We start from the raw sequence: 22,988 nt of genomic DNA, 5'->3' as shown, positions 1-22,988 counted from the left end.
CAATTTGTTCCAAAACCTCCTCGAATGACACCTCAATCTGGGACGGTTCCTCAGATTTGTCATCTAAACAGAATGGCTCAGTTTGGGAATCCCTCCCCCCTGACCCATCCTCAGCTGTGAAGACCGATGCAAATAATGAATTTAGTTTCTCCGCAATGGCCTTATCGTCCTTGAGTGCTCCTTTAGCACCTCCATCGTTCAGTGGCCCTTCTGGTTGTTTAACAGGCTTCCTGCTTCTGAAGTTCTTAACATTTTTTGCTGTTACTTTTTGAGTCTTTGGCAAGCTGTTCTTCACATTCTTTTCTGACCGTCCTAATTATACCAGAGTTTATGCTTCTTTCTATTTTCCTCACTAGGATTTAACTTCCACGTTTTAAAAGATGCCTTTTTACCTCTCACTGCTTCTTTCAGAGTTACCGCCCAGGAGGGGGTGGGAGGTTCCTGGATTAGTCACTGTGTGTGTGTGTGTGTGTGTGTGTGTGTGTGTGTGTGTGTGTGTGTGTGTGTGTGTGTGTGTGTGTGTGTGTGTGTGTGTGTGTGTGTGTGTGTGTGTGTGTGTGTGTGTGTGTGTGTCTGTCTGTCTGTCTGTCTGTCTGTCTGTCTGTCTGTCTGTCTGTCGCTCTCTCACCTGGGGCTGCCCACGGAGCTGGGCGTAGATGAGGCACCGCTGCCCAGAGAAGATCACCTCAGGGCCCCGGCCCAGCAGTGCTGCCTCCATCCCGGGAGGCAGATCCCAGCTCAGTGAGATCCTCGTCACAGCTGGCTGCAGGGCCCGCTTCAGAGACTGCAGCGCCTGGGGGAGAGATCGGAACACTCAGGGTGGGGCCAGGACACCATGGTCCTACCCTGGCATGGGGGGGAGGGGAGGCATGGGGACGGGTGGGTTAGAGCCGGGGGGCTGGGAGTCAGGACTCCTGGGGTCTCTCCCAGCTCTGGAAGGGGAGTGGGGTCCGGTGGCTTAGAGCCGGAGGAGCCTGGATTCCTGGGTTCTCACCTTGGGCTGCATGCGGTCCTGGCCCGTGATGAACTCGGCGCTGCCCCCTGCTGCCCGGGCGATGCCTTTGACCAGAGCCATGGAGGCCCCTTCCCCGATGCCAAAGGAGAAGCATCTGCAGGAAGGCAGAGTCAGGGGGTGGGGGTGGTTAGAGACAGGATGTGCAGGGGCAGAGCTGGGGGGCAGCTGGAGAGCGGTGAGTAGGACTGGGGGGCAGGGTGAGGTGAAGGGATGGGCAGATGCTGGAGTTGGGGGTTTCTCTGCTGGCAGGGCTGGGGGGCAGGGTTGGGGAGATGATAGGGGTAGAGGTTCTCCATGCTGGCAGGGCTGGAGGGAGAGAGTTTGGGGTTGCTGGAGGGTCTCCAGGTCAGCAGGGCAGGGGGCAGCTTTGGGGAGATATTGGGAGGCAGGGTTTGGGGGTGCTGGGGGTCCCCAGGCTGGCAGGGCTGGGGGCTGGGTTGAGGGGTGCTGTGGGGCAGACAGTCCCCAGGCCGGCAGGCATGACACTGTGTGACAGGTTACGATTGATTAGCGCCAGCGCACATATCACAGACCCGCTGCAGGGCCGCCGCACACTCGGGCTGGTACAACATGACAGTAAGGTTGTGGGGATGCTAGGGGGAAGGGTGGGGAGTCGCCAGGAGGCAGGGTTAGGGGGCAGGGCTCAGAGGGTGCTTAGCGGCCGGGTGAGAGGAATGCTGGGGGGCAGGTGCCCCTATTACCTGTGGGACCCCCGGTGACGCTGCACCTCAGTGATGACCTCCTGGGTGTTCCCCACCTCCCCGTCCGTGAACACAAACAGCTGGCGGGGGAGAGGCGCTGTCAGAGCTGGGGACCCTAAATCCCCCTGGAGATGCCCTCCCCCCCGGAACGGGGGCAGCCCTCAAAGAGCCTGCTCAACTGACCCCCATCCCAGAGACCCCCTGCCCCATGAGACACGCCCCCCGGTACTCATCTCTACCTCCCAGAAGCCTCCCCGGAGGGCGGGGTGGGGGCTGACAGACAAGGACCCTTGACTCTAACTGTGACCTCAACTGTTACCTCTTCCCTGGCCCCTGGAGAAACTAACCTGCCTGACTGCTATGGGCACCTTTCTGGGAGCTCCCTTCTGCCCCCCATCATGTGCCCTCTCTGCCCCCTGGCTACAAGATGCCCCCAGAACTGGGCGCAGCATCCAGTGCTGCCCCCCAGCTCTATACAGAGATACCCCCCCAGCCTACCACGGCCTGCTCCCACACCCAGGAGCACTGGTCCCCCGGCCCCAGTCCTAGTCTGAGCCCCCCCACCCAAGCCGCCAAGAGCTACCCCCACCTAGCCCCTCTCCAAACGACCTTCATCAGCTCCCCCCAGTCCCAGCCCCTCTTCGAGCCCCCGGTATGCCCTGCAGCTGCCCGATACCTGGCGCGGGTGCCCGTCCTGGCAGGGGCTGCGGTAAATGGCTTGTAGCGGCGCCAAGATCTCGGTGCCCCCCAGATCGGCCTGGAGCTGCTGGACGCGCTGCAGGGACTTGGCCATGGTCTGTTGGGTGTATGCCACGCTCTGCCTGCGGGGAGAGCCAACGGCTCAGGGGCCAGGACAGCTGGAGACAGGGACATCTGGACCCCAGCCCGCCCTGCCCCCAACCCCAGCCCGCCCTGCCCCAACCCAGCCAGCAGCACTTGGCCCCCCTGGAACTCACGGGTAGAAGGACTCGAACTGAGACCCAAAGCTGTAGATGTTGAAATAACAGCCCAGGGGCAAACTCTTTAAGAGCAGGACCAGGGTCTCCTGGGGACAGACAAACAGATGGAGTCACCCCCATGGGCCCAACCAGCCTGAGCTGCTCCCCTCCACAGGCCCATCAAGCGCGGCCTCCCGCCTGGCCATACCTTGGCGCTGTCGATGCGCTGAGGCGAGCGGTCTCGGCTGTCCATGGGGCACTCCATGCTGCCAGAGCGATCCAGCAGGAAGATGAACTCCCCGGCTGAGCTCTGGCCCAGCACCGCCTCGGGCAGGCTGGGCAGCAGGGTCACCATCACGGCCGGGTCACCCATTAGGGAGCCTGTGGGGAGATGGGGCCAGCCCCAAATGGAGCAGGCATGGAGTCGAGCCCTGTGAGCCTGCGAGAGCCCCAGGCCCCCCTGACTGCTCCAGAGCCCCATCCCTCTGTCCCTCCCCCCATATCACTCTCTCCCTAGATCCCCACAACCACCATCCCCTCAGCATCCCCCAACTGCCCCAGAGCCCTACCGCCACCCCTGTCCCTCCCCCACACCTTTCCCCTAGATTTTACACTGCCCCCAATGATCACCCCGCCAGCACCTGCCCTTCCACCCCCTATATCCCCAAACCTGCAGTGCATTCAGTGTCTACCTGTTCCCAGGCACCCCACCCTCCCACCCCCAGCTCTGCCGAGACCCCCCACTCTGGTCTCCACAGCCACTGCACACACTTCATCCCCAGCTCCTTCAACACCCACCCATAATTATAAGAGTGGCCAGACTGGGTCAAACCAAAGGTCCATCTAGCCCAGTATCCTGTCTGCCAACAGTGGCCAATGCCAGGTGCTTCAGAGGGAACAGAACAGGGAATCGTCAAGTGATCCATCCTGTTGCCCATTCCCAGCTTCTGGCACACAGAGGCTAGGGACACCTTCCTATACATCCTGGCTAATAGCTGTTGCTGGACCATGAATTTATCTAGCTCATTTGTGAACCCTGTTACAGTCTTGGCCTTCCCTACATCCTCAAGGATGTTCCACTGGTTGACTGTGCAATGTGTGAAGAAATACTTACTTTTGTTTGTTTTCAATCCCCTGCCTATTAGTTTCATTTGGTGACCTCTGGTTCTTGTGTTTAAGAGGAGTAAGTAACACTTATTTACTTTCTCCACACTAGTCATAATTTTAAAGATCTCGACCATATCCCCCCTTAGTCGTCTCTTTTCCAGGCTGAAATGTCCCAGTCTTATTAATCTCTCCTCAAATGGCAGCTGTTCCATACCCCTCATCATTTTCGGTGCCCTTTTCTGAACCTTTTCCGATTCCAATACATCTTTTTTGAGATGGGGCGACCACATCTGCAGGCAGTGTTCACTATGAGAGCGAACCCTGGATTTACCTAGAGCAGTGTTTCTCAAACTGGGGTCCACGGACCCCTGGGGGTCTGTGAGGGAGCTCCACGGTGTTCATGGGTCCCGCTGACCAACTCCTCCCCCTCCCCCCTTGAACATGGAAGTGGTTGTCAGCTCCCTGTGGCCCCTAGGGGCCCGGGCGGCCTGTGAGGCTCTGCTCATTGTCCCCGCCTGAGTCCTGGCTCTGCAGCTCCCACTGACCAGCAAGGGGCAAAGCAGGGGGTCCTTAAAATTTTTTAAATCAAAATGGAGAACCCTGGCTTGCTACAGTTTGAGAACTGCTTATCTAGAGGTGATATGATATTTTCTGTCTTATTATCTATCCCTTTCCTAAGGATTCCTAACATTCGGTTTGTTTTTTGGATTGCCACCCACCGCACTTTCAGTGGATGTTTTACTCCTGGGGGAATTTGGCACCACTGCGCATGCGCAGAATTTATGTCCAGTGCCGATTTCCTCGCTTTCCTGCAAAAAAAATGACTTTCTGATGGGGAAGCAAAGGGAAGCCACAAGAGTGGTCATGTGATCCTCCCAGCCGTATGTTTCAGGTGCCCAGGGCCGCCAGTGGAGAGGTAAATCACTGTGGGACAGGGGGCAGGACTGGGAAAGACCCAGGTAGTGGCTCCTACCCTCTGCAGGGTTCAGCTGCTAGTCCCGGCTGGGTTGGGGAGAACCACCCCCAGATTTCTCCCCCAGCTGCAGGAAGCTCTGTAATCTCCCCTCGACCCCACCACCACTTCCTGCACCCATCGTTTGTCATCAAAGGGGGAGGGATCCCTGTACAGAGAGCTGCTTCCCCATCTGTCCAACCCATGTGCATCCAGACACCCTCATACCCAGACTCTCCCGCCGAGCCTCACCCTCCCGCACTCATATCATAACCTACCCTGATGAGCCCCACTCCCGCTGCACCTGGACCACCCCAATGAGCCATCTGCACTCAGATCCCAACTCCACAGAGCCTCAACCAGCTGCATCTAGATCCCCACCCCACTGAGCCACCCACACCTCGACCCCCAGACGAGCTCTACCCCCCAAACTGAGTCCACCCTGCTGAGCCCCAACCACCTTAACCTGGAAGCCCCCTGCAGACTCCCATTACCATTGCACCCAGAACCTCTGAACAAGCTCCTGTGCATTCAGATCCCCTTGTCTGCAGATCCCCCACTGAGCTGCCTGCACCCAGACTGCCCCACACAGAACCCTCTCAACCCATACCTGCATCCCCCAACACTAAGCCCCTGCACACTTGGATCCTGCCTTACTGAGACTGCCTGCCCTACACTTGGTGCGCCTGGCACACAAGGGCAGAGCCTTGGGGTGTTTCTGGGGCAGGCCCGGTCCTTGCACTGTCAGGGTTGGGTGCAGCCTCAGCGCTGAGTCCGTGTCCCCGGGGGGGGGGGCACTGCACAGTGATCTCCCACCTTTGTGCAGCCAGTGGCCAGTGCGCCCTACTGCCAGGCTGGAGCCTCTACATTTGACATATAACATTTGCAGAAATTTAAAACATGCATGGAATTTTTATATTTTTGGAGCAGAATTTTTAACGTTTTGGTGCAGAATGCCAGCAGGAGTAATGTTTTCAGAGAACTAGCCACAATGACTCCAAAATCTTTCTTCAGTGGTTACAGCTAATTTAGACCTCGTCATTTTATATGTATAGTTGGGATTACGTTTACCAGTGTGCATCACTATGCACTTATCAACAGTAAATTTCATCTGCCACTTTGTTGCTCAGTCACTCAGTTTTGTGAGGTCCCTTTGTAACTCTCCACAGTCTGCTTTGGGCTTAGCTATCTTGAGTAGTTTTGTAGTTTTGTATCTTCTGCAAATTTTGCCACTTCACTGTTTACCCTTTCTCCACCTCATTTATGAATATGTTGAACAGCCCTGGTCCCACCACTATTTACCCCCACTCCATTCTGAGAACTGACCATTTATTCCTACCCTTTGTTCCCTCTTCTCCCATGACAGCTTACTTTGCTTACGAGCCTTTGGTGAAGGTCCTTGTCAAAGGCTTTCTGAAAGTCCAAGTACACTATATTCGTTGGATCACTCTTGTCCACATGCTTGCTGACCCTCTCAAAACCATGTTGACTCTTCCCCAACAAATCATCTTCATCTTTGTGTCTGACAATTCCGTTCTTTACTATAGTTTCAACCCGTTTGCCCGGTATTGAAGTCAGGCTTACTGGCCTGTAATTGACAGGCTCACCTCTGGAGCCCTTTCTAAAAATTGGTGTCACATTAGCTATTCTCCAGTCATTTGCCGCAAAAGTTGATTTAAATGACAGGTTACATATCACAGTTAGTAGTTCTGCAATTTCATATCTGAGTTCCTTCAAAACTCTTGGGTGAATCTCATTTGGTCCTGGTCACTCTTACTGTTTAGTTCATCGATTTGTTCCAAAAGCTCCTCTAATGAAACCTCAATCTGGGACCGTTCCTCAGACTTGTCCCCTAATGAGAATGACTCATGTTTGGGACTCTCCCTCACATCCTCAGCTGTGAAGACCAATGCAAATTCCTTTAGTTTATCCTCCTTGAGTGCTCCTTCAGCATCTTGATCGTCCAGTGGCCCCACTGGTTGTTTAACAGGCTTCCTGCTTCTGATGCACTTAAAAACATTTTTGCTATTACTTTCTGTGTCTTTGGCTAGCTGTTCTTCAAATTCGTTTTTGGCCTTCCTAAGTGTATTTTTACATTTCACTTGCCAGCGTTTATGCTCCTTTCTTTTTCCCTCAGTAGGACTTAACTTCTACTTTTTAAAGGATGCCTTTTACCTCTCGCTGCTTATTTTACTTTGTTGTTTAGCCATGGTGGCATTTTTTTGGTTTGCTATGTTTTTTAATGTGAGGTATACGATAAGTTGAGCCTCTATTATGGTGTCTTTACAAAGTTTCCATGCAGCTTGCAGAGATATCACTTTTGGCGCTGTACCTTTTAATTTCTGTATAAATTCCTCAGTTTTGTGTAGTTCCCCATTTCTGAAATTATGGTGGGCTGTTGGGGTGTCTTCCTGGCCACAGGGATGTTACATTTAATTATATTATGCTCACTATTACCAAGCAGCCCAGCTATGGTCACTTCTTGGACCAGATCCTGTGCTCCACTAAGGACTAATAAAGAACTGCCTCTCCTCTTGTGGGTTCCAGGATTAGTCATTTAAGGTGTCAAAAAACTATCTCTGCATCCCACCCTGAGGTGACATGTACCAGTCAATATGGGGATAGTTGAAATCCCCCAGTATTACTGATTCTCTCTATTTTAAGAGCCTCTAATCTCCCTGAGCATTTCACAGTCACTATCACCATCCTGGTCAGGCGGTCAGTAGTATCTCCCTATTACTATATTCTTTTTATCTGAGCATGGAATTACTATCCACAGAAATTCTCTGGTGCAATTTGGTTCATTTACGATTTTTACTTCATTTGAGTCTATTCTTTGTTTCACATATAGTGCCACTCCCCCACCAGCACCACCTGTTCTGTCCTTCTGATATATTTTGTACCCTGGTGTTACTGTGTCCCACTGATTATCCTCATTCCACCAAGTTATTGTGATGCCTTTTATATCAATATCCTCATTAAATACATGGCACCCTAGTTCACCCATCTTATTATTTAGAATTCTAGGACTGGTATCTAAGCACTTTAATGGCAGACAGCTAAGCACTTTAGCTGTCTGCCATTACATGATGTAATTGAATGAGACTTTCTTTCATTTGACTTTCTGATCAGATCCTATCTGTATTTTATCATCATCTTCTATCCTCTCCTCCGTACTAGGATATAGAGAGTCTCCATCAGCAGATCCTCCCTCTGTCCGAATCACATGCTCCTCCGCACCTGTCGGCTTCCCCTCAGCCCTTAGTTTAAAATTTGCTCTATGACCTTTTTAACCTCGCCCCCAGATTCCCCCAGCACCTCTCTGAGCATGCACCCCCATCACCCCTAGGACTCCTCCATTCCCCTACCACCCCGTCATTGCGCCAGGCCCCCAAGAACACCCTCTCCCCCACATCCCCACCCCATGGACCCCCTCATTCCCACCCCTCCAGCTAGGGGTAGCAGGGTGCAGGACCCCCCACACCTGGCTCTGCTCCGGGCAACCCGATCTCCAGCATTGCGCTGGGTTTGTGCGGCTCCGCGTAATACACTAGCAGCTCCACGTCCCGGTCCCACGGGGGGGCCTCGGCCAGAGACACCTGGGGGGAGACAGACACTGTCACCTCCCCTCGGCTCCTGGGGGGGGGGCAGGGTTCCCAGCTCAGTGCCCCCCATGCAGCTGGGGGGAGGGAGCAACTCCGGGTTAGGAGGGAGGGAGGAAGGGAAAAACACCCCAAAGGCAACACAGGGACTTGGCTCTTCTTGCAGAAAACACTGGGAAAATTCTGACTTTGCTTGGCTAAATCTTTCCAATTTGGGGGTGATATTTTCCCGCCCCCCCTTTTTCTTTCATTCAAAATCAAGGAGAAGGAAACTCCCACAAAGCAAAGGGAACCAGGACCCCTCGAATGTCCAGGATTTCACTCCCACAGGCGGGTCTCAGCCCCTTGAGATTTTCCCCAGAGAACGTGGGCAGTTCCCTGGATCCATTGGTGTCGTTCAACCCTTTTCCTGGCCCCCCTCCGCCCCCCCCATGTGTCTCTGGGACCCACCTCGTGCCCTGCCCCAGAGCTCCCATCCTTATATATGCTCACCTAGGACCCACGCCCAGTTCCTTGGCACCCACCCCACAGCCCAGAGTCCCCATCACCCCCCTGCTCAGAGTCACTCACCCATACTGACCCTCCCGGTGGGGATAGTGGGGACTCAAGTGTCTGGGTGAGCCATTACCTGGGCGCTGGTCCGGTTCCCAGATGTGTAGCTCAGCGGGGTGAGGGAGCAGTTGGAGAGCACGCGGTCGATGCCGTGGGGTGACTGCAGCGTGGCGCTCAGGCTCAGGGTGTAGGGCAGCTCCCCTTGGGGAACTCGTGGGACCCCTTGGGTGACGTCCTCTCCGTCCCACCCTGCAGAAAGAGAGACGTGGTGAGCATAGGGCCCAGGCAGAGACAGATGCATCCTGGAGGTGAATACCTGGCTGTGAAGATGGTGTCACCAGAAGGGCTTTGGCTTTCTTGACCACGAGATGCTGTTCCAGGAAGAACTGCTAAGCTGAGATGGGGCCCAGCTAGCGAGGAAGGGGAAGAGCATGTTTGGCTACAGACTGGCTAACCTAGTGAGGAGGGCTTGAAACTAGGTTTGAAGGGGGCAGGTGACCAAAGCCCACAGGTAAGTCAAGAACATGGAGACCTGGGAGAAGGTTTGGAATTTGGGGGGAGCATGGGCTGTTATGGGAGAGATAAAGGAGAGACAAGACAGAACTGGTGGGGGGTGAGGGGGAAATCAAATCAGTATCTTAGCTGTCTGTATACGAAGGTGAGAAGTACGGGAGAATAAGCAGGAAGACCTCAAAATGCTAGTAAAGAAACACAACTATGACATAGTTGGCATCACAAAGACTTGGTGGGATAATACACATGACTGGAATATTGGGACAGAAGGGTACAACTTGCTCACGAAGGACAAGCAGGGGAAAAGGTAGGAGGTGTTGCCTTATATATTAAAAAGGTGTATGATTGGACTAAGATTTAGATGGAACTAGGAGACCGACTTGTTGAAAGTCTCTGGGTAAGGATAAAAGAGGTAAAAAACAAGGGTGACGCCATGGCAGGGGTCTACTACAGCCAACCTAACCAGGAAGAAGAGGTGGATGAGGCCTTTTTTAAACAGCTAACAACTAACAAAATCATTGAAAGCACAGGACTGGGCGGTGATGGGGGACTTCAACTACCCAGACATCTGTTGGGAAAACACAGCAGGGCACAGATTAGATAAAAAGTTTGTGGAATGTAGTGGAGACAATTTTTTACTTCAGAAGGTGGAGAAAGCTACCAGGGGAGAGGCTGTTCTGGATTTGATTTTGACAAATAGGGAGGAACTAGTTGAGAATCTGAAAGTGGAAGGCAGCTGGGATGAACGTGATCACGAAATGGTAGAGTTCATGATTCTAAGGAATGGTAGGAGGAAGAACAGCAAAATAAAGACAGTTGACTTCAGGAAGGCAACTTTAGCAAACTCAGGGAGTTGGCAGGTAAGATCCCATGGGAAGCGAGTCTAAAGGGAAAAATAACTGGAGACAGTTGGCAGTTTTTCAAGGACACAGTATTAAGAAAACAAGAGGAAAGATAGGAAGTGTGGTAAGAGCCCACCCTGGAGTAACCAGGAGATCGTCAGTGATCTAAAAATCAAATGAGTCCAACAAAAAGTGGAAACTCAGTATAATCACAAAGGATGAAAATAAACACATAACACAAGTATGTAGGGACAAAATTAGAAAGACCAAGGCACAAAACGAGATCAAACCAGCCAGAGACATAAAGAGTAACAAGAAAATATTCTACAAATACATTAGAAACAAGAGGAAGATGAAGGACAGGGTAGGCCCATTACTCATTGGGGGGCGGGAAATAATAGAAAATGCGGAAATGGCAGAGGTGCTTAATGACTTCTTTGTTTTGGTTTTCACCAAGGAGATTGGTGGTGACTGGATGTCTAACACAGTGAACGCCAGTCAAAACGAGGTAGGATCAGAAGAGACTAAAATAGGGAAAGAACAAGTTAAAAATGACTTAGACCAATTAGATGTCTTCAAGTCCTCAGGGCCTGATGAAATGCATCCTAGAATACTCCAGGAGCTGACTGAGGAGATACCTGAGCCATTAGCAATTATCTTTGCAAAGTCATGGAAGATGAGAGAGATGAAAAGGGCAAATACAGTGTCTGTTTATAAAAGGGAAAACAAGGACAACCTGGGAAATTACAGACCAGTCAACTTAATTTCTGTACCTGGAAAGATAACGGAACAAATAATTACACACTCAATTTGCGAACACCTAAAAGATAATAATGTGATAAGTAACAGTCACCATGGATTTGTCAAAAACCAGTCCTGTCAAACCAACCTGATAGTCTTCTTTGACAGGGTAACAAGCCTTGTGGATGGGGGGAAGCAGTAGATGTGGTATATCTTGACGTTAGTAAGGCTTTTGATACTGTCTCCCATGCCTTCTCTTAAACAAACTAGGGACACGCAACCTAGATGGAGCTACTATAAGGTGGGTGCAAAACTGGTTGGAAAACTGTTCCCAGAGAGTAGTTATCAGTGGTTCACAGTGTGACGTTACAGCCTATATCATTTTATAAAAATATGCTAATGAGTGAATGTAATATAACTGGAATATGCTTCATGGAAAAGGTCTCTTGTAAGGTATCATTAGAAAGCTTATTACTTACCGAGTGTGATTATTCTATTTGTATAAATGTATCACGTTTGTATTTGAAACTAGAAATATAAAATATAACTCTGAGGACCTATTGTAATTATGAAACGTGTGGGCCATTAATGGTGGTTTGGAATCTTGATGACTCTCATTAACCAGGGCAATTGACTGGATGGCTGTTTGTAGGCAGGCCTTCCTGCGAGTCAGGCTGGGAGGAATGAAGGCTTGAAGTCTTGCAGTGATCATGTCACCTGAACTGGAATCCATCTTTTACCTGGTGTTTTTTCATTGAGAAGGAAGGGGTGGGAACCCAGAGAGAGACAAAAGAATTCCTGTCTTATGCAAAAAATATATAAAGGGTGGAACAGAACAAAGAGGGAAGAGGAGCCATCATGAAGAATCCCCTGGCTACCACCTGAGCTGGAACAAGAGTTGTACTGGGGAAAGAATTGTGCCCAGGCCTGGAAGGTGTCCAGTCTGAGGAAAAAGCTTACTGAAGCATCTCTGAGGCTGAGATTATCTGTATTCAGTTCAGAGGGTGAACAATTTATGAGTTTACCTGCATAAGCTTTATACAGGGTAAAACGGATTTATTTGGGTTTAGACCCCATTGGGAGTTGGGCATCCAATGCTAAAGACAAGCCACTTTTGTTAGCTACTTTCAGGTTAACCAGCAGCTTTGGGGCAAGTAATTCAGAACCTGGGTCTTTGTTGGGGCAACGGAAGTGTCTGGCTCAGTAAGACAGGGTGCTGGAGTCCTGAGCTGGCAGGAAAAGCAGGGGTAAAAGTAGACTTGGCACTTCGGGTGGTAGCTCCCAAGAAGGTTTCTGTGATCCAACCGGTCATACACAGTCATGCTGGAAGGGTATAACAAGTGGGGTCCCGCAGGGACCAGTTCTGGGTCCAGTTCTGTTCAATATCTTCATCAATGATTTAGATAATGGCATAGAGAGTACACTTATAAAGTTTGAGGACGATACCAAGCCGGGAGGCGCTGCAAGTGCTTTGGAGGATTGGATTAACATTCAAAATGATCTGGACAAACTGGAGAAATGGTCTGAAGGACAAATGCAAAGTACTCCACTTAGGAAGGAACAATCAGTTGCACACATGTGAAATGGGAAATGACTGCCTAGGAAGGAGTACTGTGGAAAAGGATATGGGAGTCACAGTGAATCACAAGGTAAATATGAGTCAACAGTGTACCACTTCTGCAAAAAATGCGAAAATCATTCTGGGCTGTATTAGCAGGAATGTTGTAAACAAGACACAAGAAGTAATTCTTCCGCTCCACTCTGCACTGATTAGGCCTCAACTGAAGTATTGTGTACAGTTTTGGGTGCCACATTGGAGGAAGGATGTGGACAAATTGGAGAGAGTCCAGAGAAGAGCAACAAAAATGATTAAGGGTCTAGAAAACAGGACCTATGAGGGAAGATTGAAAACACTGGGTTTGTTTAGCCTGTGGAAGGGAAGACTGAGAGGTGACATGATAACAGTTTTCAAGTATGGATAAAGTTGTTACAAGGAGAAGGAAAAAAAATGTTTTTCTTAACCTCTGATGATAGGACAAGAAGCAATGGGCTTAAATTGCAGCAGGGGAGGTTTAGAATGAACATTAGGAAAAGCTTCCTATCCGGGTGGTTAAGCACTGGAATAAATTGCCTAGGGAGCTTGTGCAATCTCCATCATTGGCGATTTCTAAGAGCAGGTTAGACAAACACCTGTCAGAAATGGTCTAGATAATTAATCCTGCCACGAGTGCAGGGGACTGGATTAGATGACCTTGTGAGGTCCCTTCCAGTCCTATGATTCTATGGGGGGAAAGGCCTATTGAAGGGCATGGGGGGATGCTGGGAGATCAGGAGAGGGCCTAGGGGGAGGTCACATACCCTGGGGCGTAGACTGCAGGGCTGGGGGGGGGGCTTAACATGGGGCACATAGTAATGGCCTATGGGGGTCCATGTGGGTCTTTCCCTGTGGGGTACGTAGCAGGGGCTAAGGGACTTTGGGGGGGGGTTACAGACAGTGGGGTAACTCACTGTAGGGTGTGCAGTGGCGGTGTTGGGGACTATGAGTCTCACCAGGCAGGCTAATGTGGCAGGAGTATCTGTGGGTCTCACCATGGGGCGTGTAGCGGGGGCGCAGCACGGCTGGCAGCATGTAGCGGGCGGCTCCATCGGGCTCTAGCGGCAGCTCACAGACGTAGCGCAGGGTCAGCGCCGCCTCCTCCCCAGGGGGCAGGTTCCCCAGGGAGCAGCTGAACACGTCGCCCTTGGTCCCCTCCTGCTGCAGCAGGAAAGAGCTCTGCCCCCCGGCCAGCGCATCCCCGTACAGCTGCTGTGCCTGCCGGAGAGACATCGTCACCCTGAGTTCCGCCGGCCCCTGAGATCCCCCTGCCCTGTCCCCCAGACAGCACATCCTCGTACAGGTTACTTCTGGGGGAATTCTGCACCACTGCGTATGCAGAGAATTCACACCTGGCACAGAATCCCCCCCGCCGAAAATACATTCTGCCCAAGAAGTGCTGTTGTTCCACCTTCACCCACCAGAAGCTGCTGTAGCATTGGAGGAGCGGGGAGGATCACAGGATGGGGTTCAGAAGGGCTGGTAGGGGGAGAGACTGGGCTGTGGGCTCAGGAGCTAGTGCGGTGACACCATTGAGCCAAGGACTGAATGGGAAGGGGGCTGCAGAGCCATGTGGGAACAGGGGAAGGGAGCTGCAGGGACACATAGGTATGAGGGAGGAGGCTGCAGAGACCGATGGGGGGTGTGGAGACAGGGGCAGATGTGCCTGACTGAATGGGAGAGGCTTGGGGTGAGCCAGGGTCTGCACGGCAGAGGCTCCCCAACTCCCTAACAATCCCTCCCCCACAAAACACCTGTTCCATACTTCTCCCACCCACCCCTAATATTCTTCAAGGTTCACTCCAGACTTCTTCCCTCTCTCTCAGCTCCTTCGTTACTCCTGACGCCCCGAAGCCTTTGTGCTGCTTCTGAGGGGGGGCGGGAAATACCGTTCTATATTGTAGTTTCAATAAATTCTTACACCAAGTTCTGTGTGAATAGGCTTAGAAAGGAATCTATTCATGGAAAAATTTACTAGAATCTTTTGTTTTGGTTTGTGTTGTTACAGACAAACTTGCTGACATTATTTTGAAATAAATTAACAAAATAATGGAAACTGGAGTGATTATACTGTGTTATTTTGACAAAAAAAATGCAGAATTTTAAAATATTGTACACAGAATTTTAATTTTTCTGGTGCCTAATTCCCCCAGAAGTAACAGCTCCTGCACCTCCTGGAGAGACAGGGTCAAGCTGAGATCTCCTTATCCCACGAGATCCCCTTGCCAGGGTGTCCCCATACAGCTCCTGTGTGTGCTGAGAGACAAGGGGTCACCCTGAGATTCCCCATTCCCCCAACATTCCCCTGCCCTGCCCCCCGGCCAGTGGGTCTCTGTACAGCTCTTGCACCTACCGGGAGAGATGGGGTCACCCCGAGATCCCCCTGCCCTGCCCCCAAGCCAGTACGTACCCATACCCTGCCCCCTTGGTACCTTCTCTCCCCCATGGGACCCATGCCCCCTGGTACCTGTTGCTTCTCGCGGAGCTGGGCCTGGATGCAGGTGCTCCCCAGGCGGGCCTCGAAGGCGTAGACGGCAGCCTCGGGGTCCACGGGGAACACGAACATAGCCTCCACGGGCCCCTGCTCCTCATTCCTGTAGAGCAGCTCACAGCTCACGTCCGCCACGAAGCCTCGGATCAGCACTGTCACCGAGCCGCTGCGCAGGGGCACTAGGGGGAGACGGACATCAGCCAGGGACTCCTCTGACCCCCATGGGTGCCGGGGAAGGGGGATGTCAGCCATGGGCCCCCCCACAACACCTCCTATGGGCTCCAGGGGAGTGGGGCATCAGCCATGGGACACCACCCCCCGCCCTGACTCACCTGGCTCATTGGAACTGTTCAGGAGGCCACAGCTCATCTTCTCGGTCTGCGGTTGGGGATCTGTGCAGGGGAAGGGTGTGTGGTGAGATACAGGGTTCCTGTGGAAACTGATGGGCACAGAGAGTGTCCCCCGCAACGGCTCTGAGACCCCATCCCCATCCCCCTGCTCAGCCAGGTCCTGTGGCAGGGAGTCCCGCCGGCTCATGGGCCTCTCTCTCGGGCCCACCGGGCTCCCTTTCCTGCACACAGCGCCAGCCTCCAAAAAGCAGGTGCAGGCAGGGACCAGGGCACAGCTGGGAGCTGGCTGGAGAAATGTGTGCATGGAGGAGGTAATGGGGATGGATGGACAGACGGACGGAGGGGGGGCTGGACAGTGTGTGTGGGTGAGGATGAACAGAAGGGGGGGCCGGACAGTGCGTGGGGGGGTGAGGATGGACAGAAGACAGTGGCAGATTAACAAATTTGCCCCCCCCCCCCCCGGCGCCAGCTCGCCTCTGCTCCCCTGTGGCAAGCCTGGGAGGGAGGGGGAGATGTGGCACGTTCAGAGGATGGTGGAGGTGGCGTGATTGTGAGCTGGGTGGGGAGCGGTTCCCTGACCCCCCCAGAAGAGTTACTCCCCGCACCTGCTGGCCCCAAGTCACCTCCGCTATCCCCCAAGCGCGCTGCTACTCACTTCTCCCTGCCAGCGCTTTTGCCTGGCAAGTCTGTCAGGGAGGTGGAAGGGGGGAAGCGCGGTGCGCCTAGGGGAGGGGCCGGCCGGGGATTTGGGGAAGGGGTGGAGTCGGGGAGGGGGCGTGAGCAAATTTGTTACCCCTGCAAATTTGTTGGCCTAGGCGATAATACGCCGCTGACTGAAGGGAGGGGGGGTGTCGGATAGTGCGGGGGGGTGAGGATGGACAGATGGACAGAAGGGGGGTTGGACAGCGTGTGGGGGGGGTGAGGCTGGACAGATGGACGGAAGGGGGGGTTGGACAGTGTGTGTGGGGGGTGAGGATGGACAGAAGGGGGATTGGACAGCATGTGGGGGGGTGAGGATGGACAGATGGGGGGTTGCACAGTGCGGGGGGTGAGGCTGGACAGATGGACAGAAGGGGGGTTGGACAGCGTGTGGGGGGGTGAGGATGGACAGATGGACAGAAGGGGGGTTGGACAGCGTGTGTGTGGGGGGTGAGGATGGACAGATGGGGGGTTGCAGAGTGCGGGGGGTGAGGCTGGACAGACGGACGGAAGGGGGGGTTGGACAGTGTGTGTGGGGGTGAGGATGGACAGACAGACTGAAGGGGGGTCGGACAGTGCGGGGGGGTTGAGGCTGGAGAGACAGACGGAAGGGGGGGTTGCACAGTGGGGGGAGGTTGAGGATGGACAGAAGTCGGGGGCAGCGCTAACCCACCAAGTTGCTGAATTTCCTGCACTGGCTCCGATCCGACCCCGGCCCCAGCGCCGCGTTGCCCCCTGCTGGGCAAAGCCGGACCTGCCCGCCCGGGTCAGAGACCCCGCTCTGCTGAGGGCGAGTCCCCGGGACGCCCGGGCCCGGCCAGTGCGGGGGGGGGGGGGAACGGGGGCCTGGGCCAGGCCGTGACTCCAACCCCCCCTACCTCCACCCTGCGCAGTGCTGGGGGTGGGAGAGACAAGCCCCTCCCCGGCTGTGTTACAGGGGCAGCACGCACACTTGTAACCCGGCTGGGAGGCGGGGGCAGGACTCGTGGGGTCCTATCCCCGGGGGTGGGGGTGGGGCTGGGCTCCAGGACTCCTGGGTTCTCTCCCCGGCTGGGGGCCCTGGACGGCAGGGGCTCTTGGGCTCCCGGGGGCCCCGTTACCTTCACTAGCCCGGACTGTGGCGCAGAAGCTGGAGAAGTGAAATCGAAAGTCACTTTTCCGGGCTAGCCCCAGCCAGGGAGCGTCTGCAAACTCCCCGCCTGCAGCTACTCACCCAGGGGCCCTGGGATGGTCCCGCTGTCGTGGGGAACCTTCCTGGCGTCTGCACCGGCGGAGTCGGCTACTGAACCCCGAGTCCTCGCTCCACCTCCCTGTGCCCGGAGGCCTGGGTGCGCCCCAGGGCTCCCCTCCCTCCGGCTGGGCCGAGTCCTCGAAGCCCCAACAGGCTGGGCCCAGGAGCTTGGTGACTTAGGGCAGGGCTGGGGTGTCCCCCCTTCGGGGTGCTCTCGCCACACCTGATGCCTCCTTGCCCCGCTGGCGACTACATACAGTTCAAGGCAGAAACACTGGAGTAAACAGCAACTGATAACAAAAGCCAGGGGGCAATGGGCAAGTTTCTAGGGCAGTGGTTCTCAACCTTTTTTTTCCCACAGACCACTTGAAAATTGCTGAGGATCTTGGTGGACCACTTAGCCATAGAATTGTAGAATATCAGGGTTGGAAGAGACCTCAGGAGGTCTCTAGTCCAACCCCCTGCTCAAAGCAGGATCACCCCCAACTAAATGATCTTTCCTAATGTTGTTTGTACTGGTAGCTAACTATTGTTGGATAAAAGTGCAATATAAAAAAACCCTAATAATAGTTAACTCTCTCTCTTGCATGCATATTATCTGCATACATAGCGCAGCTCTAAGATGCTCAACAAATCTGAGTCAACTCGAAATAGTCATGCTCTCATTGCAAATATTAATACACTATGTTCTGATACTGGAAAGGAGCGGAAAAGGCATTCACTCAGGCGTATGCAATTTCTCTGGGACGTCCACTTTAAATTTGATTAACACATCATACACCTGGAACAGTAAAAGTAAGTAATAAAGCAGCACAAACAGCAAAGTGAAACCACAAACAAACAAGTGACAACACTGAAAATAGGAAGGGAAATAAAACATCACGTGGTTGGTTATGGGTATTTTCAATGGGTGTTTAGGATCCAAGCTGTTAAAGTTCAACAGAGCCCTGTAGAGACAGGCACAGTTCTCCTGGTTTCACACTGTGTGTGTCACCAGCTGAAAAACTCACAGTGGACTCCTGGAGTTTTGAGAAGCCCTGGAGCACATGGACACACGGCTTGGAGTTTGCAGACAGATCCCTGCTTCAAAGAGCTTGCAGATAAGGTCTTTATCCTACAGAACACCTAGCAGCATCCCCACCAAACCTAGTGCTGCTTCCTGCTTAAGAGTCAATGGGCGAACTCTGCAGAGCCAGAACTACACCAGATAGCAAAGATGTGGCCCCACTAGTTTGGGGAGAGCTGTCTCTCTCCTTGCGCAGCAGCTACCAAGCTGGGGCTGGGAAGCAGGGGGGGCAGTGTTTTCCCCAGGCAGGGCCAGCTCTAAATTTTTTGCCGCCCCAACCAAAAAAAAATAAAAGCGCCACCCGTCAAACCAAAAACAACCCCACCCGAGCACCGCCCTGCCGAACCAAAACCAACCCCCCCGAGCACCGCCCTGCCGAACCAAAAACAACCAAAAAAACCCAGTGCTGCCCAGCTGAACCAAAACCAACCCCCCTAAGCACCGCCCTGCTGAACAAAAAACAACAAAAAACCCAGTGCTGCTCCACTGAACCAAAACCAACCCCCCAGAGCACCGCCCCGCTGAACAAAAAACAACAAAAAAACCCAGTGCTGCTCCGCTGAACCAAAACCAACCCCCCAGAGCACCGCCCCGCTGAACAAAAAACAACAAAAAAAACCAGTGCTGCTCCGCTGAACCAAAACCAACCCCGCCGAGCACCGCCTCGCCAAACCAAACAACCCCAAAACAAACAAACAAACAAAACCCCGAATGCTGCCCTGCCGAACCAAGATTGGCCTCCTCTTATAAGGTGCCGCCTCAAGCACATGCTTGGTCGGCTGGTGCCTGGAGCTGGCCCTGTCCCCAGGTGTTTTTCCCTCTCTCCCTCCCACCTAACTCGGGGGGCCCAGCCACAGTTCCCAGGGGTGGTGCAGCCCACGTTCCTGGGTCACCCCCTCCCCTCCGGCTCAATGGAGGGGCATTGAGCCGGGTACAAGAGCCAGTGGGACCCTGCCCCCAGGAGCTGAAGAGAGGGGACTGTGTGTCTGTCGTCCCCCAGGTGTCTCTGGCCAAGGCCCCCTCATGGGACCGGGACATGGAGCTTCTGGTGTATTACACGGAGCTGCACTAACCCAGCATGGTGCTGGAGGCTGGACTGCCTGAATCAGAGCCAGGTGGGGGTGGGGAGTCCTGTACCCTGCTTCCCTTGGGTAAGGTGGAGTCTGTGGGGTGGGAACTAGGGGTTGGCAGTGAAGGAGCGGGGGATAGTGTGTGTGAAGGGGACTGGGGACAAGATCAGGGAGTGGGCATTGGGGTGTGGGGAGCAGGGACTGGGGTTGGAGGGTGGGGTGCCTGGGAGGAGCTAGGCAGTGGGGTACCCAGCAGATTTGGGGGGCATGGGGAAGAACATGGAATGGAACGGAAGGCACTAGGGGGCTAGAGATTGGGGGCAGTGGAGGATCTAGGGGAAAGAGTTGTGGGGTGAGAAGCAGGGGTGGAGGTGAGACTCTGGGGTAGTTGAGGATGCTGAGGGGATAGGGATGGGGATGGTGGGGGGACCTAGAGAGAGGGTGATGGTGGAAGGACAGAATTGTGGGGGTGGTGCCTGTCCAGATGCTACACCACAACCAGCTGTCTCTGGGATGTGAGTGATGTTCACAGCCTACTCCTCCCACGTCTCAGCCACTGGCTGCGCTGTGGTGACCCTGGGAGTCGGACAGGCTCTGGCAGTGCCAACGCGCCCTCAGGCTCTGGGTGGCAGCAGGAGCAGCGCCAGCTTTTTTGCTGCCCCAGGCAGTGCCAAGGACGGAAGAGGACAGGAGAGGGGCGGTTCTGGGAGGAGTCGCTGCCGAAATGCTGCCGAAGGCAATGGCGACCAAAGATCCTGCCGCCGAAATGCCGCTGAAAATCGGGGTGGCTGTCGTGAAGTGTCACTGCCAAAATGCCGCTGAGGGACCCAAAATGCCGTCCCCCAAATCCTGGCGCCCTAGGTCGCCTAGTCGTTCCACCGGCCCTGGGTGGCAGGACCCTTCTGTGATGTTATTAATATGAACTGTGATAGTATAGGTCATTGTTGCAACCAAGGTCCTGTAATGGCGCCGAATCTTGGACAAAGGAGGTCAAATAAGGTGTCTAGGAGAGGTTATGATTTGCTGGTGATGATTATACTATCTGTATATGTGTATCATTTTTCAGATATGTGTATCATTTCTCTAGCTTGCTTGCTAGCATATATATACCTGCCCCTGGATATTTCCACCACATGCATCTGAAGAAGTGGGTATTCACCCACGAAAGCTCATGCTCCAAAACGTCTGTTAGTCTATAAGGTGCCACAGGATTCTTTGCTGCTGTATCATTTTTGTGGTTGAAGTTATGAAACATTGGCTCTATACTGTAAACTTGTGCCATGCTTCTGGGTGACACTCCAGACCATTTGGCATCAGCACTGCCTAGCCTGCTTGATGGCCCATTAAGGGCCATCAGCTATACAACTGACCCATTGAGAGAAGGCAGATACACCTTGTAACTCAGCGAGGCGGCGGGGGACATGCCTATGGACAGAACTCGGAGGTTTTTCCATGCCATGTGCTGGACAGCTTGTCTTTGGGACAAAAGCAGAGGCCATATGGCAAGAGACTATAAAAGGCAGCTGTATCTTCTCCATCTTGTCTTCAATCCTGCTTCTTATCTCTGGAGGAACTTTGCTACAAACTGACACTCTGAACCAAAGCTGTAAGAAGGAATTTTTGCACCCAAGGCAAGGGCTGGCTCCAGGCTCTTCAGCAGCAGGTCCCTCTGTCCGTCTCGGAGGGAAGGACCTGCTGCCAACTTGCCGCCAACTTGCCGCCAAAGAATGAATGAAGCTGCGGTGACAATTCAGCTGCAGATCCTTCCCTCCGAGAGGGACTGAGGGACCTGCCACTGAATTGCCACCAATAGCGCTTTTTTTTTTGAACCTTCTCTGCCCCACTTGGGAGGTACAGCTGTACCCCTCCGCTTTGCGCGCCCAAGGCAACTGCTTCACCTTGCCCTTGTTACGGCACTGCTACAAGCCTGAACCAAGAACTTTGCCATTACTTTATGTAATTGATTCCATTTAACCAATTTTAACTCTCATTTACATTTCTTTCTTTTTATGAATAAGCCTTTAGATTTTAAATTCTAAAGGATTAGCAGCAGCGTGATTTGTTGGCAAAATCTGACATATATTGACCTGGGGCTTGGTCCTTTAGGATTGGGAGAACCATTTTTCTTTTACCAGGTGTAGACAAGTGCTTCGTTGCCAGTGGTACAAATTCACTGGAGACCACTCTTTCACACACCAGTACCCTTTTATTTCCCACTATTTTCCCACCACCACATACAGCTATATACAATTCAATGCCAGTCAGGTAGCCCCTTAGGGAACAGCCTGCTCTTACAGCAGCTGAGAGCAACAAGTCCTCACTCTCCTGTTCCCCCTCCCTACTTCCTTCCTGCTGGCTTTATAGGCCTTCCCGTCAGCAGGTTCACAGGTGATTGCTCTCAGGCTCCTTTAATGAGCCGCACCCTGCCAGCTCTAGCCATTCCCCTTGATAGGAGCTATGCTAGTGTAAGGGGACTGTTGCCCCCTTACTAACTTTCAGTGGGGTATTTGGTTGCTAGCTCCCAGCACTAAAAAGGGAGGAGCTGATGGGAAATCAGGAGCCTGAAGCTGACAGTCTCCAGGAACAATGTGGAGAGGCCAATGCTCCAGATCAGCCTGATTGACAGGGTAGGCAGGCAGGCGAATCAAGGAGTCAGGAGGGTCCCATCCTCCCTGTGAGCTGGAATTGTCTGAGTCAGATGGAGTGGGGCTGAGCTAAAGAGAGAGCAGGGGCCCAAGCTAAGCTGATGGGAGCAGAGCTGCAGCCCAAAAAGCCAGAGCACAGCCCTGGGAGCAGAGCTGCAGCGAGCAGAGCTGCAGCAACCAGAGCCAGAGGGGCCAGACAAGGGGCCCAGGAAGCAGGTGAGAGCTGGCAGCAGAGTCACAGAAGCATCCTGCAGAGCAGACCTGCCCTGGGAGCAGAGCTGTAGCAACTGGAGCCAGAAAAGCAGCCCAGGGAGCTGAAGGCAGAGCAGCAGCAGCAGCAGCAGCAGCAGCCGTGCTGAGGCAGTGTGGAGCTGGGGCTGGAGCAATCCAGAGCCGGGTATGGTGAGCAGCTGGGGAAAGTGAAGGGGACCCTGGGCAGTGGGCCCAGCACAGAGAGATGCCTCAGCCAAGAGGCCCTGCAGGCCAGGCTTGGAGGGGGATCGTAACCCTGACAGGGCGGGGGTGACGCTGGGGAGAAGGGTCCTGCCACCCAGAGCCTGAGAGTGCGTGGCCACCACCAGAGCAAGTGTCCAACCTGTTGCCGACACAGAGGATGCCCGAGGCAAGCAACAGTGGTTCATTGCCCAGAGTGCGTAGCGCCAATGAACACACCAGGGTGGAGAAGCAAAACACAAGTTTATTTGAGCTCAAATAAGGTGCAAGGGAGAAATAACAATCTCAGATCCTGCACACCTAAAAAAAGCAGTTTCTTCCTTTTATATCCCAGCTGTTTACTACAAAACTTTTTCTTGCTGACTAGCTGATCTCTCCCTCCTCCCTCCTTTTCCATCCAGCTGCAGTATCTTTTCTCATTCAATC

At 53.4% G+C, this 22,988-nt stretch overlaps 1 protein-coding gene across 2 annotated transcripts; it reads right to left on the bottom strand.

Annotated features, from left to right (window-relative positions):
- Nucleotides 1-1,011: 1,011 nt before the first annotated feature.
- On the bottom strand, nt 1,012-17,293 carry LOC127031114 (von Willebrand factor A domain-containing protein 5A-like). Of its 2 annotated transcripts, none has more exons than XM_050917878.1 (10): nt 17,198-17,293; nt 15,381-15,440; nt 15,025-15,227; nt 13,472-13,775; nt 8,944-9,116; nt 8,198-8,312; nt 2,673-2,761; nt 2,393-2,537; nt 1,717-1,796; nt 1,012-1,109 (listed from the first exon to the last, which is right to left on the bottom strand). In XM_050917878.1, exons 2-9 carry the CDS (start codon nt 15,415-15,417, stop codon nt 1,744-1,746), a joined length of 1,119 nt encoding a protein of 372 aa, XP_050773835.1. In that variant the 5' UTR covers nt 15,418-15,440; nt 17,198-17,293; the 3' UTR covers nt 1,012-1,109; nt 1,717-1,743. The 2 variants fall into 2 exon arrangements, with proteins under 2 accessions (XP_050773835.1, XP_050773834.1); XM_050917877.1 differs by lacking the exon at nt 1,012-1,109 and adding an exon at nt 2,863-3,035 and having other exon boundaries at nt 1,713-1,796.
- Between the last annotated feature and the right edge of the window lie 5,695 nt (nt 17,294-22,988).

Source organism: Gopherus flavomarginatus, chromosome 11 (assembly GCF_025201925.1).
Source record: "Gopherus flavomarginatus isolate rGopFla2 chromosome 11, rGopFla2.mat.asm, whole genome shotgun sequence".
In the NCBI taxonomy this organism is placed as follows: domain Eukaryota; kingdom Metazoa; phylum Chordata; order Testudines; family Testudinidae; genus Gopherus; species Gopherus flavomarginatus.
The sequence above is the reverse complement of the archived record's forward strand: the minus strand, read 5'-3'. Positions and strand labels throughout refer to the sequence as shown.